Source organism: Patagioenas fasciata, chromosome 14 (genome assembly GCF_037038585.1).
Source record: "Patagioenas fasciata isolate bPatFas1 chromosome 14, bPatFas1.hap1, whole genome shotgun sequence".
Lineage (NCBI taxonomy): Eukaryota > Metazoa > Chordata > Aves > Columbiformes > Columbidae > Patagioenas > Patagioenas fasciata.
The window spans coordinates 4,599,000-4,613,841 of NC_092533.1; the positions used below are offsets into that span (position 1 = coordinate 4,599,000).

Sequence of the window (14,842 nt, forward strand, 5' to 3'; positions counted from 1 at the left end):
CCATCATTTTTAAAGCCATGTTCAGAAAGAGATATGCAGGGCGGGGGGAGGATCATTCCATAGACTCCACATGTCACTCTACAGCCTCTGGAAAGAGAAATGCCGGGCTTGCGGGCATAATGCTGATAGCACCATTAACAGCCAAAAAAATCTATATGCAGGCAGAGTGGAAGGAATTCATTCATAAAGGCTGGGATCTATTGTGACTGAAGGAAAGCATTATCCTCTGTGCATTTTACGCTGGTGAATTCAGAGGAGGAATCATTGCAGATGTACCCATGCACACAGAAATTGGGAAAATACTAGGAACTTATAAGCAGAACTTGTGTACCTTCGGTCAGGACTTTGTTATAAATACAGGCTGTGTCAGGAATAAAACAAACCAAAAAAATCAGATGAGCTTTAATGTTTAGCAGATTAGTTTTTGTGCATTTAAAAAAATTGGCACTGCTGACACGCTACAAATTTTAAAGGCAACATCTAAAAATGTTTCACCTCCAAATTATAAAGTAGAAAAGGAGCTAAGAGTTGACTGCCAGAAGCTTTTGAACCTGTTAATGTTCATTTTTTTTCCTTCTCTTCACCTTGTCCAAACTTGATGTTGTGGGTGGAGAGAAAAAAGCAAATAACAGGAAAAAGCTTTTTCAGGAACTGTTTTCGTTTGACAAGACATGGAATACCCAGATTCCACACACTCAGTTATGAAAAGCAATTATGAGATGAGCTGAGAGCACTAGACAAAACTGGGTTTTGCTGATTGCCACCTCATTATGTCACATCCAGATCTGCGATGCCCGGAAACCACACAGATCTGAGTGTTCCCCCTAAGTTTTATTTAGCAACTCAGTTTTCATAATAGGAAGGAGACACCAAGAGCTGGTTCATTTCTAGGTCATCACTGAACTTCTTTGTGAGTTAAAGACAGGCTTTAGTCCCATGCCTCCTGACACCACCTGGGGCTTGTAATAATCACTCAGAAATGCACTGCCTGTTGTGCCTTATTGCTTAAATAAACAACCATGTATGAGGAGGCTGGCTTATCTCTCTTGGGCTTCTGGATACATCAGAAAGCAATCAAGCTTTCCTTATGTAGCTTAGATATCAGCAGAACTCACTAAAACAACAGCTAGGCTTATCTGTTGTTCCCTTTGCCATGCAATTTTGTAAAACTCAAAATACATTATTTCTGGAATTTGCTAGCAGCAAATACAAATTAGTATATGATAGATGAAATAATGCCCATTAGTGGGAGTTTTTCTACTCCCTGCCCTCCCTTTCTGGAGGTGGTGTGATCTCATTCATACCTGCACTGTTACGCACTGGTATCTCTGTTTTCAGGCTCAATAACATGCTACAGCTGAGAGAATTTGCATGACTAGATGTAGCACTTAAGGAATAAAAATAGAAAGATACAAATGAAGACTTGGAAAGAATGGAAATATCAAAGCTTTTAGGCAGAAAAGATATCATTTTGCCATTTGCCTTGTAATTTAATTCAGAATTTCAGAGCTCTTCAAAAACAATAATGCTTTGAAAAAATGAGTGAAGATCTGCATCTGTACCAATTGTTTCCAATGGCAAAAGGTGCATGGCTGATACGTAACTACAGGGAAATATCTAAGGGAGGAGTTGCAATTATGTGACCTTTATTTGGGCTCTTACCCAGGGCAGACAGCTACGCTGTCCCAAGAGAGAGACAATTCTTGACCATTTCTTGTTGAAATTGATTTGGTTTTGATGAATCTTTTAGCTCGAGACTTTCTTTTTTCTTGGAGTAATATTTTGACATTTTTCTGAAGTGTAGGTATTTTTTTTTAAAGTAAAACAGTATCTTGTTTTAAAGTTTCACTAAATTTAGAATTTAGAAAGGACAAAAAAGGTTGAAGTGATATGCACAGAGGATGAATTATCCATCTGACTCTGCTCAGTTGCACTCATCACATATAGGAAGACTCTCCCCATCTGCTCAACTCCTTGCTTATCTGAGCAGTAACGAAGGGAGCACTGTTGTCACTATTGCTTTTCCTTGCACTGTAACATGCGGCACTGACATCCAAGCACTGCAGTTCCACCCCTATATTCTGCTAAACAACTGCCATCTAGAAATCTCCAAGTGCTTTACTATTAGGGATAGAAATTGTTATCCTCAGATAAGAAACAGAAACAAATCACTTGTCGTAAGGTAGTGAGCTAGAAGGAGAACTGGGACAAAAATCTGTGTCTTGGGTCTTTGCCCTCATTAATCTTTCACATATTTAGATGGGGAAAATTACACTCTTGCCCTTAGCTGTAGGTGAACAGCAGAATTAGTCAGGCTGAGTGCATCCATTGCTGTCAATACGTACTTTACTGATGCTATAGAGGTCCATGATTCAGGGTCCATATCCTGGCCCACATGGAAGGATATCAAGAGCAGAGTAGGGAGCAACCACAACAGTGAGAGCATTGCTTGGCTTGGGCTTGCTTCTTTTTCAGTCTCATGGATGAAAAGGACAGCCCAATTGTGAGGATTCAGAACTTGTTATTTGAGACACTGCTGAAATAAAACCCTTTGAGAATTTTTTTTTTTTTTAAACAAAGCTGCTGTTGTTTCACCCAGTGTTGATTAAATTGGCAAGGATTCTAAAAAAAAAAAAAAAAGGCAGTATTGGATTCATCCTATGATTTGAGATAAAGGAGACAGCATAGCTGTGGACATTATAGGAAAATGCATCCTCACATTATCTTCAAGATGGAGCCTAAAAAGCCCATTACAGGGAATACGTCAGCAAGGAACATCTAAGACAAAGTGGTGTCCTCTATGCTACTCACTTAAGTGCCTTGCTCTAGGGCTTAAAGCAACTTAACTCACCTCCCTATCCCTTTCATCCTTGTTCTCAGCTCCTTAAAGAGCCCTCATGGAGAATGGAAACAACCAGTACAGTCATTCCACATAGAAACATTGCTGAATTCCAAATTCCAAGAACTTAAATGCTGCTGGATAGTTGCAACATGTCACCTCTGAAGATGGCCTGTTGCAAACATGTGGATGTGTTTTGCATTCTCGCCTTCTCCTCTCATTTTATTTCATTTAATCTGTGCAGTTTACTCGAGCTGTTCTCCCCTTGTTGATTAGACTTGTAATTCTTGCACATATGGTGGTGTTTGTGGAGAAAACATTTCCCTCCTCTCCCCCTCCAACCCTGAATCTGTGAGTCTTTTACTTTGGCTCTGTTCTTATCAAATAATTGCAGCTGTAATTAAAGCACAATGAATCAGCACCAGTCGCAGATTTGAGTTCTTCCTTAAGAAATTACATGTCCAGATGTCTGAGATGGCAGGCAGCTCTAGCATTTAAATAATGTGCCCATGAAGTGCCGCCAACCTGAAGGCGAATCTGTTCTCTACCTTATTCGCAAATAACCATACAACTGGTATTTTAAAGATGCATTGCTATTATAGTTTTCATCATAAACTTGCATGACTACCTCCTGTAATGTTGTGCTTGCTCACTCGGGCATTTGTTATGTCTGATCTGCATAGAGTGCCTTGTAAACAGCAGGAGACCAAGCTGGAGGTCACACTAGGTGGAAGACTGTACCTGTTGACATGCAATGAATGTCTCCTCTTTAAGAGAGGTGGTGGTTTCATGGAAAATGAGGTTGGGGAAGCATAATAAATACTGATGATTCAACTTTCAAAATTCTAAATTAACATTATTAACATATGGCTCACTCAATATAGTTGATGATGTCTGCTACAAGTGTAATAAAACCATGAGAAGCCAGCCTGCTAAACCACGAGTTAAGGACATTTTCCAATTTGAAAATTGGATGCGAGAGTTCAAGTCCTTTTCTGAGCACCTGGAAATGCATACAGAAGTCTGAGTTCTGAACATTGAACTTGTAAGAGAAAACTGGCATAAGAGAATGAACCACTGTGAGTGCCTAATGCAATGAACACCCTGCCAGATCTGTGATATTGGGGGCCTATGGGACCCCAAACAGTTGCTCATATGTGGAGCAACTATATGCTTTGCTTTTAAAAAGTAATAGAATGTGTAGCAACAGGTGGGTCAGGTTTAAGCCTCCTGAGCATTCTGAGATTTTGAAACTAAAACCAGAAAATGAGGTCTGATTCTGGTACCAGGGAAGTGCACTTTTTCTGCAAGAAAACCACTAATATCAGCAGTCACTTGTAATTCAAACCACTTTCTGATCAGACTGAGACTTCCCATGATTAATGTGTACATAGTTGTCTCTACTGGATGATACTTAAATATAAATTTAATTCACAGTACAGCTGAAGCTCAGTACGTTGATAGTAAATGCTTGAAAGCTCTGAGGATTTGGAAAGTTGCTTGATAATGCACTAAAGTAACTCTTCCCCCCCCCCTCTTTCTCTCCCCTCCTCCCCTTCCCTTCTGACAGCTATATCTGGCATGATTGTTCCCCCCATGTGAAAGAATTGCCTTGAAGAATTTTATTAATGAAGAAGTTGAATTCTGCTTCAGAGAGAATCTGATACAAGTCCCAGAGTGGAACTTTTTACTCAGGCCTTTTTAAAAATAAAATAATAAAAAAAGAAATAAAGAAGAATCTTACAATAACTGCGGATTTTTAAATAAAACAGAAATCGCCATCCTTGCAAATACTGAAATTAACAACCTACAGTTGCAAGGTGTTGATTCAAGTTGTCCATCCCAAATACCTGGGAGATATATTTATTGTATGTTGATTAAATATCCACTTTTTTTTTATTTGGGGCGGGTGGGGCCTTGCTTTTTTTCCTTTTTATTGTTTTTCTTTTTAATTGTTTTTTGTCTTTTTTTTTTAAGGCTTGATTTAACTCAACCCCATTTGTCTTTTAAAAATCACACAATTACACAAGGGACACTAGAGATGGAACTCCACATTTTTTAATTTATGATTTTTCCTTTTAAAGCTGTGTAAAGAAAAATGAAGAAGTGTCATTTACATACAAGTCTGTATGGGACAGAATAGAAGTGCCAGTTAGTTTTTCGTAGAAGAATTATGGCCATTTAATTAAGGGTCAGCTCATACAGGTTGCTTATCCAGTGGTCACTAGCTAATATGATGCATTTTTAATGTTCTAATTAAATAGATACCACTCCCTAGAAAGATGGTATTTTTGGATGACGAGGGCGGGTTGAGAGGTGGGATTAGTACCCTCTCTTTAATATCAGGCGAAATAATTCTGTAAATAATGCAACGAAAAAAATGGCGAGCGAAAAGGTAAGGATGCAAATAACACATTTCCTCTTGAACTGAAAACCCAGTGCCTCTAGATATAACACTACAACAGCAGAATTAGATGAGCAGGGTGCTCCTGTTAGCTTATACATCAGACTCTTTCCAAATGAGTGGCCTTCTTGAGGTTTAACGTCACCCGAGCCGTGCATAAAATGCCACTTGGATTTTGCGCAGACCGCGGCCATCGCGTGGGGGGCTTGGAGCAGCCCCCTCCCATTCCCCTGTTCGATTTTACGGGGCAGAACACGAACAGATTCATCTGCGGTTCTGCATCCTCACAATCTAAAAGCACACGAGTCTGTCAGCATCCCACTAGGATTGGTCCTGTATCAGCCGACCCTCTCGGTTTGTACCATAATATATTAAGCAACAGGTAACTGCTTTTGAATAGTAAATGGAAACATGAGTTGGGTGGGGGGCGGGAGGGCTCTTAGGAAGGTTTCCAATCAAAACCATAGCTTCTGTTTTACAACAATTTTGCTATCATTATCTGGGAAGTGTTCTTAAAAACTATTAGTCAATGAGGCAGCAAAGCTCTGAAGATGCATTACCTGATATTTTTTTCTTTGCTGTTGTGTTTTGTATGTAGTTATAAATACTGTAGATTTTTTGTGATTTTTTGCCAAAGTTGTTGTTCTATTTATACATTTTAATGTCTTAAGACAGTTTTTCAATATCACAAAAAAAAGAATTTTACTGCATATTTTGCAAAAAGAGCTCACTACCTTTAGCTTGCACATACTTGCAAAATTAATTAAAGAAGAAAAAAAGCTTTTTGTTTCTGTTTTTTGTTCGTTTGTTTTACAGGGGAGTTTGTAAAATATCCATATAAATAATGTATTTATCTTTGGAATTTGTACATTGCTCTTTTCCCCTGCCAAGTTTATTTTATTGTGTATGTTTGCTATGTGAAAAGTGCTGATTTGTTTGGTCATTCACCGTTGTATTAGCTGTTGAAATGTGATTTTAAAACATTTCATTTATAGTTTTGTTTTTTGGGTTTTTTTTTTAGTATTGTTTAAAACCATGCTTCCATTTTTTTTTTTTTAATTTCCACCCAAAAGCCATTGTCTATTTTTGTATTATTTGTAAGTTAAGAAGTTTTTTCCAATATATGGCAAAAAGTAGCATATTATTCTTGTAGCATTTAGTTATGTAGATTTAAAAAGAAATTGTATCCTTTGCTTTTGAGGCTTAACAAAAACTAATGCTGTTTTACTCTATTAATATGCATGGGATTTCTCCTCTTTGGAGTGACGCATTTTTGTGCATTAAATATGGGGAGAAACTTCATAGAAATCAATGAAAATACTTTCTTTCTTAAGTCTGCTTGTATATTTCTCTGTCTTTCACATAAATATAAACCAGCAGATTGGATGCCTTAACAATGCAAATCATATTCATTTCACTTGTACATTGTACTGTGCACCAGAACTGTCAAATCATCACTAACATTCTAAGAAAAAAACAAAAAAAAATGAATTGAAAAGCACAAAAGAACTGTTTTGTTACCTTAAAACAATATAACTTTTTTCTAGTCGAGCAAGAAATCATTTACAACGATGCTGCAACTGTGCATGTTTCCTGTATGAATTTTGCAATGGTTTTCACTAGAACGTCACAGTGTGATTTGGGGGGGGAGGGGGGAAGGGAAGAAAACAGGATTTTTTTTTTCTATGGCAAGAAAATAAAAGAAGAGAAAACTGGAAAAATGTGAGAGACGTCAGTTTATTGCTTCTCTGTATTCCAAGCGATTACTCTAATTCACATAGTAAGCAACAGCACGACAATGTAATCAAATTTAAAGCCATATTTTGTCCGGTGACACCATCAATTACTCTTGTAGAGCTCCACTCAAAGTCATAGCGAGTTTGACACCAGTGTTAGCCATCGATGTTCGTAGCCTTCTATGCCAGTGTCCAAAGATCCTTAGACAGTGTGCATCATTTTGTTTTGTCGCAGCTATTTATAGTGATCCGATGACTGGGAATTTATAAAAATCCCCCAGACACCACCCTGATCTTTTACAACGTAAAAGATGCGGCTGTTTACAGAATATGGCTTTAAGTGGAAAAGTTCAGATTTCAGTTTTAACAAGGTGAAGCTTCACAATGACTGGATCGCATAAAGTATGCCTATTTCCTCACAGTTGTACTAGGATGCAGCTAAAATGAAGTCATCTCTGAAACTACTAACCTTTCACCTTCTTATCTAAATCTTTTTCAATAGACACACACACTGTACAGTTCTATTGTTAGAGGAACTAACTACTGTAGAGATTGTTATAATTTTTTTGCAGAAATTCAAGCTGTAAAAACTTTTCAACTTTCACAATATTTAATTAAAGTTACTTCCTGTCTGTGAATACAGCTCCTAGTTGTGTGTTTATTTTTGTGTTTCTGCTGACTAGTAGATGAGGAAAAAATATAAAATACAGAAGCCGGAGCCTACTGAATTGTCTTTGTGAAATTAAGGAGAAGCAGAAATTCATGGCATTATACAGGGAAACAAGTGAACTCTCATGCACTGAAACTACTCCTCATCTGTCACTAATTGATTTCAAAGGCTCCTCACTCATAACGCTGAATGCTTATCTTGTCATCATTATTATTTCCATTGTTTTAGTCTACTGATTGCCTGAAGGACCAACTTATTTTTCTAGCAGAATTCAGGAGCTTCAGGTACCCAGGTGCAAAGAGTTGTCCCTCTAAACACAGTGATCATGAAGTACAAGACAAAGGCATATTAGATCCAATGCCAGAGACCCAGGGAGATTTAAGATTTCATCTTGGCTTTATTTAAGTCAATGGCAACACTTCCAAGACCAGGTCTTAAGTGACTTGCTCAAGGCCAGCTCCAAGAACTGCACCGAAGTACATTGAGCTGTAACCAGCTACCTGACCATGAAAGAGGCTTCTATTAAGCATTTCCATTCTGCTGCCCTTCCTAAGTGACAAATCTATAGGTGCTAAATTGGTTCCAGGTGTTTCACTACATTCTGTGCTCCTCTGGCAGGAGAGCACCACAAGGAGTTTTGCCTTTGGGATGAGAATGGTTGGTACAATAGCACTTAACTGCACCTGAAGAGTGGCTGTCATACGGATGACTTGTATAGGAACAATCAAAAAAACCCTTCAAACACGAGACCTTATGCAAGGCTCCAAGCATTTCCAAGGTAGGAATAGGGATGTTTGGGTTCCAGTTTAAAGGAAATTGAAATTTACTTAAAAAAAAATTCAAGTGGCTAAAAACATAAGCAGTTGGAAGTGGCTTCTGGCAACGTAACATGTTGGATATCTCTTAAATGTTAGCAGATCCACTCCAGTAGTTGTTAAGAGAAAAAAGAGCTGTTGGCAGAGAAGTCAGACCCCAAATGTGTTTACTCTGTCAGCACAAGAGATCTGTTTCTTCTGTCTGAGATAATTCTCCTGCTCCTCTTTCAAGTGGTGTGAATGTTGGCAGCTCTCACTGCAGCCAAGGGCTCTGAGTGCTCAGCTAACTGGAAAGATGCTGGGTCACATGTCGCTGAAAAGCAGTCTTAGAGATGAAATTCAACCCATTCTAGGTGCCACAGAACCAGAGCTCTGCTTCAGCCTTTTGGATCCAATAAGGAATGTTTTTGTGTGAAATTTAATTTCAGCTACATTTTATAAAAAGAGGGTGAGGGAGATAAGAGAGCATGAACCTTCAGGCTTCTAGTTCAGGCAAATGCTGAAAGCTGCTAGTCAGCTCCAGTGATGTTCATCTGAGCAACCAAACGGAGATCACCTGGGTGACAGTACTGTAATAAATGATTAACTGCCTTTTTGATGCCAAAAAAAAGCCCTCCAAAGCCCAAACCACGCAAGGACCAATTGCAGCATGCGCATTCCGGCATGGCTGAAGTACGACTCATATCCACCTCGTCATCGCAGAGTTGTGACCATTTAGTTGCTTAGCTTCATCCACAACAACATTACAAAAGCATTTCTTTCTACTCCCTTATATCTTCCTTTCTTCACAAACACACTTCACTACTATTGTACTAATAAAAATGTGCAAAGCCTGCCAGTGAACACTCGAAGTCCACTCCATACAGTAAGTCCACATTTCAGAGATGCTATGAAACAGCCTGACATAGAGTTCAGTACGATACTTGGTCACCCACCAGGTACACTCTTTCATGTCATTGCTACCTCCCTTCCTGCCCCCACCACCATTATCTCCATGGGATGTTGCCTGATTTGGGCCTCATCTGACACCTCTGTTTACTCTATTTCCCAGAAGGAGCTGGCTCTGGAATCCCTTTCCCCAGCATCTAATGCTGATATTTCAGTAGGGGAGGTCAGGTCAATACTTTAGATAAATAAGTAATAGTTCCAACTCCACAACCCTGTTCTCTCTTCCTCTCCTTGGTGCCCTTGAGGATACAACCAGACCAGAGCTTATGGCACTGCTCCAACATGATTGGCAGGTCATGTGAAAGAGCACACATCTTAGAAAACTTTAATATAGTCATTCCAGGACACGAATGCTGATGACTACCCAGGTCACAGCCTAACAGCAGGGACTGCAATTCTAGGTGGGCTTTTTTTGCTGTAAGCCTACAGCAGGAGCAGCAAACACAAGGCTCTAACGTGCATTTTTCTCCTTATTTTCAATGAATGACCCAAACTTCCTCACTAATGTGAATGCACATTTGAAGACCTCAAACAACAACAACAACAAAAATCATTTAGATGATTACCCAGCCCCTTCCTGAAACATATAGAAAACTCTGTCCTCTGGGTGCCAGCCGAGGCAAACTCTGTTTTGTAAAAGGGGGATGAAACTGTTCACTTCCTTATTAAAGTATAAGAATACCTAATTTTATCACATTTATTCATGTCAAATTGCATCTTACACTGTAAGCCCTTCCAAGGGCTTCAGTGGGTTTGCGGACTCACCATGTCAAGGTGATTGCTGCACTGTGGCAGCTCTTGACCATGCGTGTGAGAGAGGAAAGGACTGATTACGTTCGCAGCTCTGAAGAGGCACCGCTTCTCTGGTTGAGAATAAACTCAGGATGAATTTGCCAGTGAGGATGCCTCAATGACTCCCTGTAGGAAGGCAACAGCTCAGCTCAGCCCTTAGCTCAGGAGGCACGAAAATGGAGACGTGTATGTCACGGTGTTCAGGTGGGGAACTGCATGAGAGCTGTGACAAGCTCTGGGAAGCAAGCCCCAGATGAACCCTGTCATAAAAGTTCACCTTTCTGCAGTGTTTAGATGAAAGGGGAGCACATTGTACAGAGGCTCGTCTGGAAGGTTGCTGTGCTGCAGCTTTCATCTCTACGCCCTCCCAGACCCACACCTTACCCCTCAGCTTCGCACCCCACTACCCCTGCCACAAAGGGCTCTGCCTTCAGCCTCATTTCCACGGAGCGCTGCTCACATCGCTCACCGCCAGCCCGCCCCAGGCGCTGCATCACTCCCCTGCCTCGCCACCATTAACTTTGCCTTCAACCTCTGCTGCATCATTGCCTTCTCCTGAGGGTTCCCTATTTATATAGAGGGGAAAATGCAGTTGCTGGGACTGGAAATATTTTGTTACCTTTTTCTACTTAAGTGCGAGGCATTTTTATCTGTGCTCTCTGGAGACTTATGCTACAGTGGGACTGATTTTATCCACTTACTCAATGCACTTTAGTTCAATAATGATTACAGAACTTCTACATAATATATTAGGCATAGCTGATTTCCCAGGGTTTGTAGCCCTCTATCTCCCTAAGCATTTAAAAAGGAATCTCTCTGTGATAAGTAGGTTATGAATGATACACTGCTCAACAGTCATGATGTAAAAATAATAGCAGCAGTGGGCCAGGAAAGAACAGGCGAACATTTGGCTGGAAAATGCCAAAGCCTGTGGATAATACAACTCAACAGGAATAACCTGCTTTGTTCTTTTTATCACTGCTCCTTGGTCCACCAGCAGCACTTGCAATCAACAGAGACTGGGCAACTCAGGCCAGATTCTCAAACCCTCCCTCCACCACCTTACCCAAATGGAGGGGTTTGGCAATTTGGCTCCACTGCAGAACTGGGTTGACCTGGTCTCTCTTTCTCACATTTTTTTTTTAAATGCAAGCTGAGTTCTTCAGCTTGTTCAACTGTGGAATTAGGAGCCACAAGCAGGCCTGTCACAGCCAGCAATCTCAGCCTTGAGGTGCCTGATGTGATTCAAAAAGCATGCACAACATTTGTTTTCTTCAACAGCAAAAGGAATAGCAACGTTTATGGTCATGGTCTCTTGCACACCTCAAGTTTGACACAAGAAACATGGCCCTAAGCTTTCCTCAGCTTGAGAGGCTCTCTATGCACATTCCCCAAACCACAGAGACTACAAGGCTTCCCATCCTCTGCCATCCCAGATGCCCATGGTGTTCTCCACCTGCCCTCCCTGGCCTGGCTGCTCAGCATCCTGATGGCAAAAGGCATCCAGCTCCTGTCCTCAAAGCCTGAGACCAGCTCATTCAAATCCCATTCATTTGTCCTAAGGAGTTTTTCCACCCTGGACCCATCACTTTGAACCAAGTGCCTTGCTCATCTTATTGTCACCAGCCTCCCTAGTTGGTGGTATAGCACCCTTTTTCTTTTTTTAAACATAAAAGCACCGATTTACTCCATTTTCCAATAACCTCTTAATTTCAGTAACAGCTTTTGGCAACGAGTCCCACAGGTTCATTGCTCTTATTCCCCTATTTTCTCCCTGTGCAATGGGTGTGTGGAAGCCCCCACAGACCCTCGAGGGTTTGGGGGCAGCCGGGGGTGCTGCTGCCCCTCACCCAGCCCCAGCAGAGCGGCTCAGGGTCGCCCCATCGCGGCTGCAGCCCCACGGTCGCCTGATTGACGTCAGGAAATAGCACAACGAAAAGTTGCTACCAGCCAACAGCTGTTTCAACAGTTTTAATCACAAGGCGAGCTGGAAGATAAATAAATAAATAAAGCCTCTGAAGTGACAAAACAAATGGCCTGCTATCAGAGACAGATTTGAAGCTTCTGGCTGCCTTTATGGGAGAGCAGCCTGTGAGCTCTCACCCTCCCTCCCCCCAAATAATTAATTTATCACTTAGCAGCGCTCTGGCTCTCCGGAAGGCGCTTGGAGACAGCATTTGAAGGTGAACTCCAGCCCTCCAAAGGAGTCCATGAGGCTGGGGAAAGAGGCAGTCGAGCGCTGGAGTCTACAGGTGAAGTGGTAAAATTGCACAGGGATTTGTATCAACCTGCTCGAGCTACTGTGAGCCAACACGCACTATTTTGTTTCACCCTCACAAATCACTGTTATGCCCTTTCTGCTTTAAACACTATGGATCAGCTATAACAACACTTGATATTTATTTTATTTCAACTATCACTCTGATTTGTCAGGTGTATTTTTTATGCACAGCAGGTGTACCCTAATGGGGTTAGGGAATAAACAGAAAATTGATGGGCTTACACACCCATTAGCTAATGGATTACTAAGCAAAAGGGACTCTGTTTAACCCCACTGCACTTAGCCCACTGTTAGGAGAAATGTTAAAGACTATAAGCCAACACTCAAATGTCTCTCCATGGACCCAGGGGAAGAGAGCTCAAACTTTAATGCATCACTTTTGATAGGCAGGTGAATGAATGTGGCTATCATTATGCAATCATGCATCTCGGGAACTATTTATCAGCTGCACAACGTGCCCCATGAACCCTGCGTGCTCCTGCCTCACCGCACTGTGAGCCTGTCACTATGGTGTATGGAAAGGGTTAAACAGGATGAAATCCCCCCTGGACAGAGGCGCTTCCCACATACACCTCATACAGAGCACATGGCAAAGGCAGAGCTGCCACTGCGACTTCATGTTCCCATAACCCAATACTACACACCTTGTATGTTAGTAATGTGCATTTTTGTGCAAAGGTCTTGTGTCAATACCAGCTTTAAACAGTTATTTTAAGATAGATGTGCTTCGTTAGCATCAGAACAATGCAATTACTTCCCCTCCTTCCCTCTCTCCAAATCCCAGGGTTTTACTGGGCTATTAATGGTTTGATTTGTTGTTGGTAGAAACAAGAAGGATTCCAACTCATTGATCATATTATCCTACAGATATCCAGCAGAATAAATAAATGCAGTAATAAAACCGTAAACATATGCACAAAGGTTACGTTTTCTAAATCCTTTAGTGTTCTGCATCATAGTTTATGTTCCCTTTCAATGACAAATACACAGTTCACTGCAGTACATGACAGTTTAAAAAAGTCTGTAATGTTAAATGTTATATTTACAATCTTTTGCCATCTTTCTCACATGGAAACAAGTCATGCTGGTCCCCACTGTCCACAGCTGCAATGAGGAAAAACCCACTGACATAGGTGTAGAATCAAAAGGAGCCTTCTGTAAATATCAACTTGATCCAGGCATATGCATGCTTTGCTTGAAGCACTGGAGAGTCCCACTGACTTCAATGGGATGGCTCGTGCCTTTGAAGAGAAATAGGTGCATGGATGCAGGAGAGGTGAAGGTTGAAGAATAAACAAATAAATAAATAAATAAAAACAAAACAAGAGAGAATATAATTTTGTGTTGCTTTTCTTTAAGCAGCGACACAAAAACTCACAGCCAGTGGGGAGCTAAGGTCCTTTTACTTTTCCTTGTGCCTGCCTGTTCCTGGGGGGCTTTCAGGTGCCCCTTACATTTAGCTCCAGAGACCAATCTGGGTTGCAGGGCTGCTCTGAGGGAAACGGGATGCCTGTGACAGAGAGAGGGGACGTGACACAGATCCTGGTCTCTCTGGGCTTTGTCTCACGCACTTGACAGACCAACAGCTGAGCTCTTCAGTTGGCTGAGATGCCATAGGAAATGCCACAGATACAAAGACAGAAGGCACTGGGACTTCAATATGATCAAAATGACAGCCCAGGTCCCTCCTCATTCTAGAGAGCAGTGGTCAAGCAGAAATCTGCTGATGCCTGCTGATGCTCTGTTACCAACTCAGAATGAAGCTCCAAAAGTATGGTGGGGTTCAAGTGATTCACAGATACAGATTTAGCAATAGGTTGTAGAGTCTGTGTTCAAGATTATTTAATTTATGCTGGAATTCATCAGCATCAGTCTAAAGGGTTGGAGCAGCATAGCAACAAGCTTATTAATTTCTAAGCAATTATTTTACTCAACTTCTAGAGCAAGGGGATACCCAAAATATCCGCATCTGTTTCATTTTGATTTCTTATTGTTCCTTCCATGCTGTAGCTGAGGTTATTTCACAGCAGCTGTCAGTCAGAGCAGTAACAACTTCCACAGTAGCAGCTTCCATTTCACAAGCTCACTACACAGAAAGCGCTGTGATGGAGTGGAAGGGGTTTCTTTCTCTTTCTTAATATCATCTTCCCCTAGGACAGACTATCTTGCCCTCTCCAGCAGAACACGCTTGGATCACTCTGCAGAGTTTCTGACTGCTGCTTTTAAAAAGGTGTATCTGTTTGTTTCTATCAACACATTTCAGCTCCTCTGGCATGCTGTCTTTGCAGCTCTAATAGAGACACTTCACATGTAATAGGGTCACACAGTGATCCTCACGTTCGATTCCATTCCTATCA

The 14,842-nt window shown here is 41.1% G+C and overlaps 1 protein-coding gene across 9 annotated transcripts in view; it reads left to right on the plus strand.

Annotated features, from left to right (window-relative positions):
- Positions 1 to 7,621, plus strand: part of EBF1 (EBF transcription factor 1) — a 273,573-nt gene extending 265,952 nt beyond the window's left edge. For all 9 annotated transcript variants that reach the window (XM_071814686.1, XM_071814682.1, XM_071814683.1 and 6 more), the window contains one exon: positions 4,410 to 7,621. Coding sequence is in view for 4 of the 9 variants with exons in the window: in XM_065848986.2 (XP_065705058.1) it covers positions 4,410 to 4,441 (32 nt within the window). In the remaining 5 variants the exon portion in view is untranslated. The remainder of the gene's footprint in view (positions 1 to 4,409) is intronic.
- The last annotated feature ends 7,221 nt before the right edge of the window (positions 7,622 to 14,842 follow it).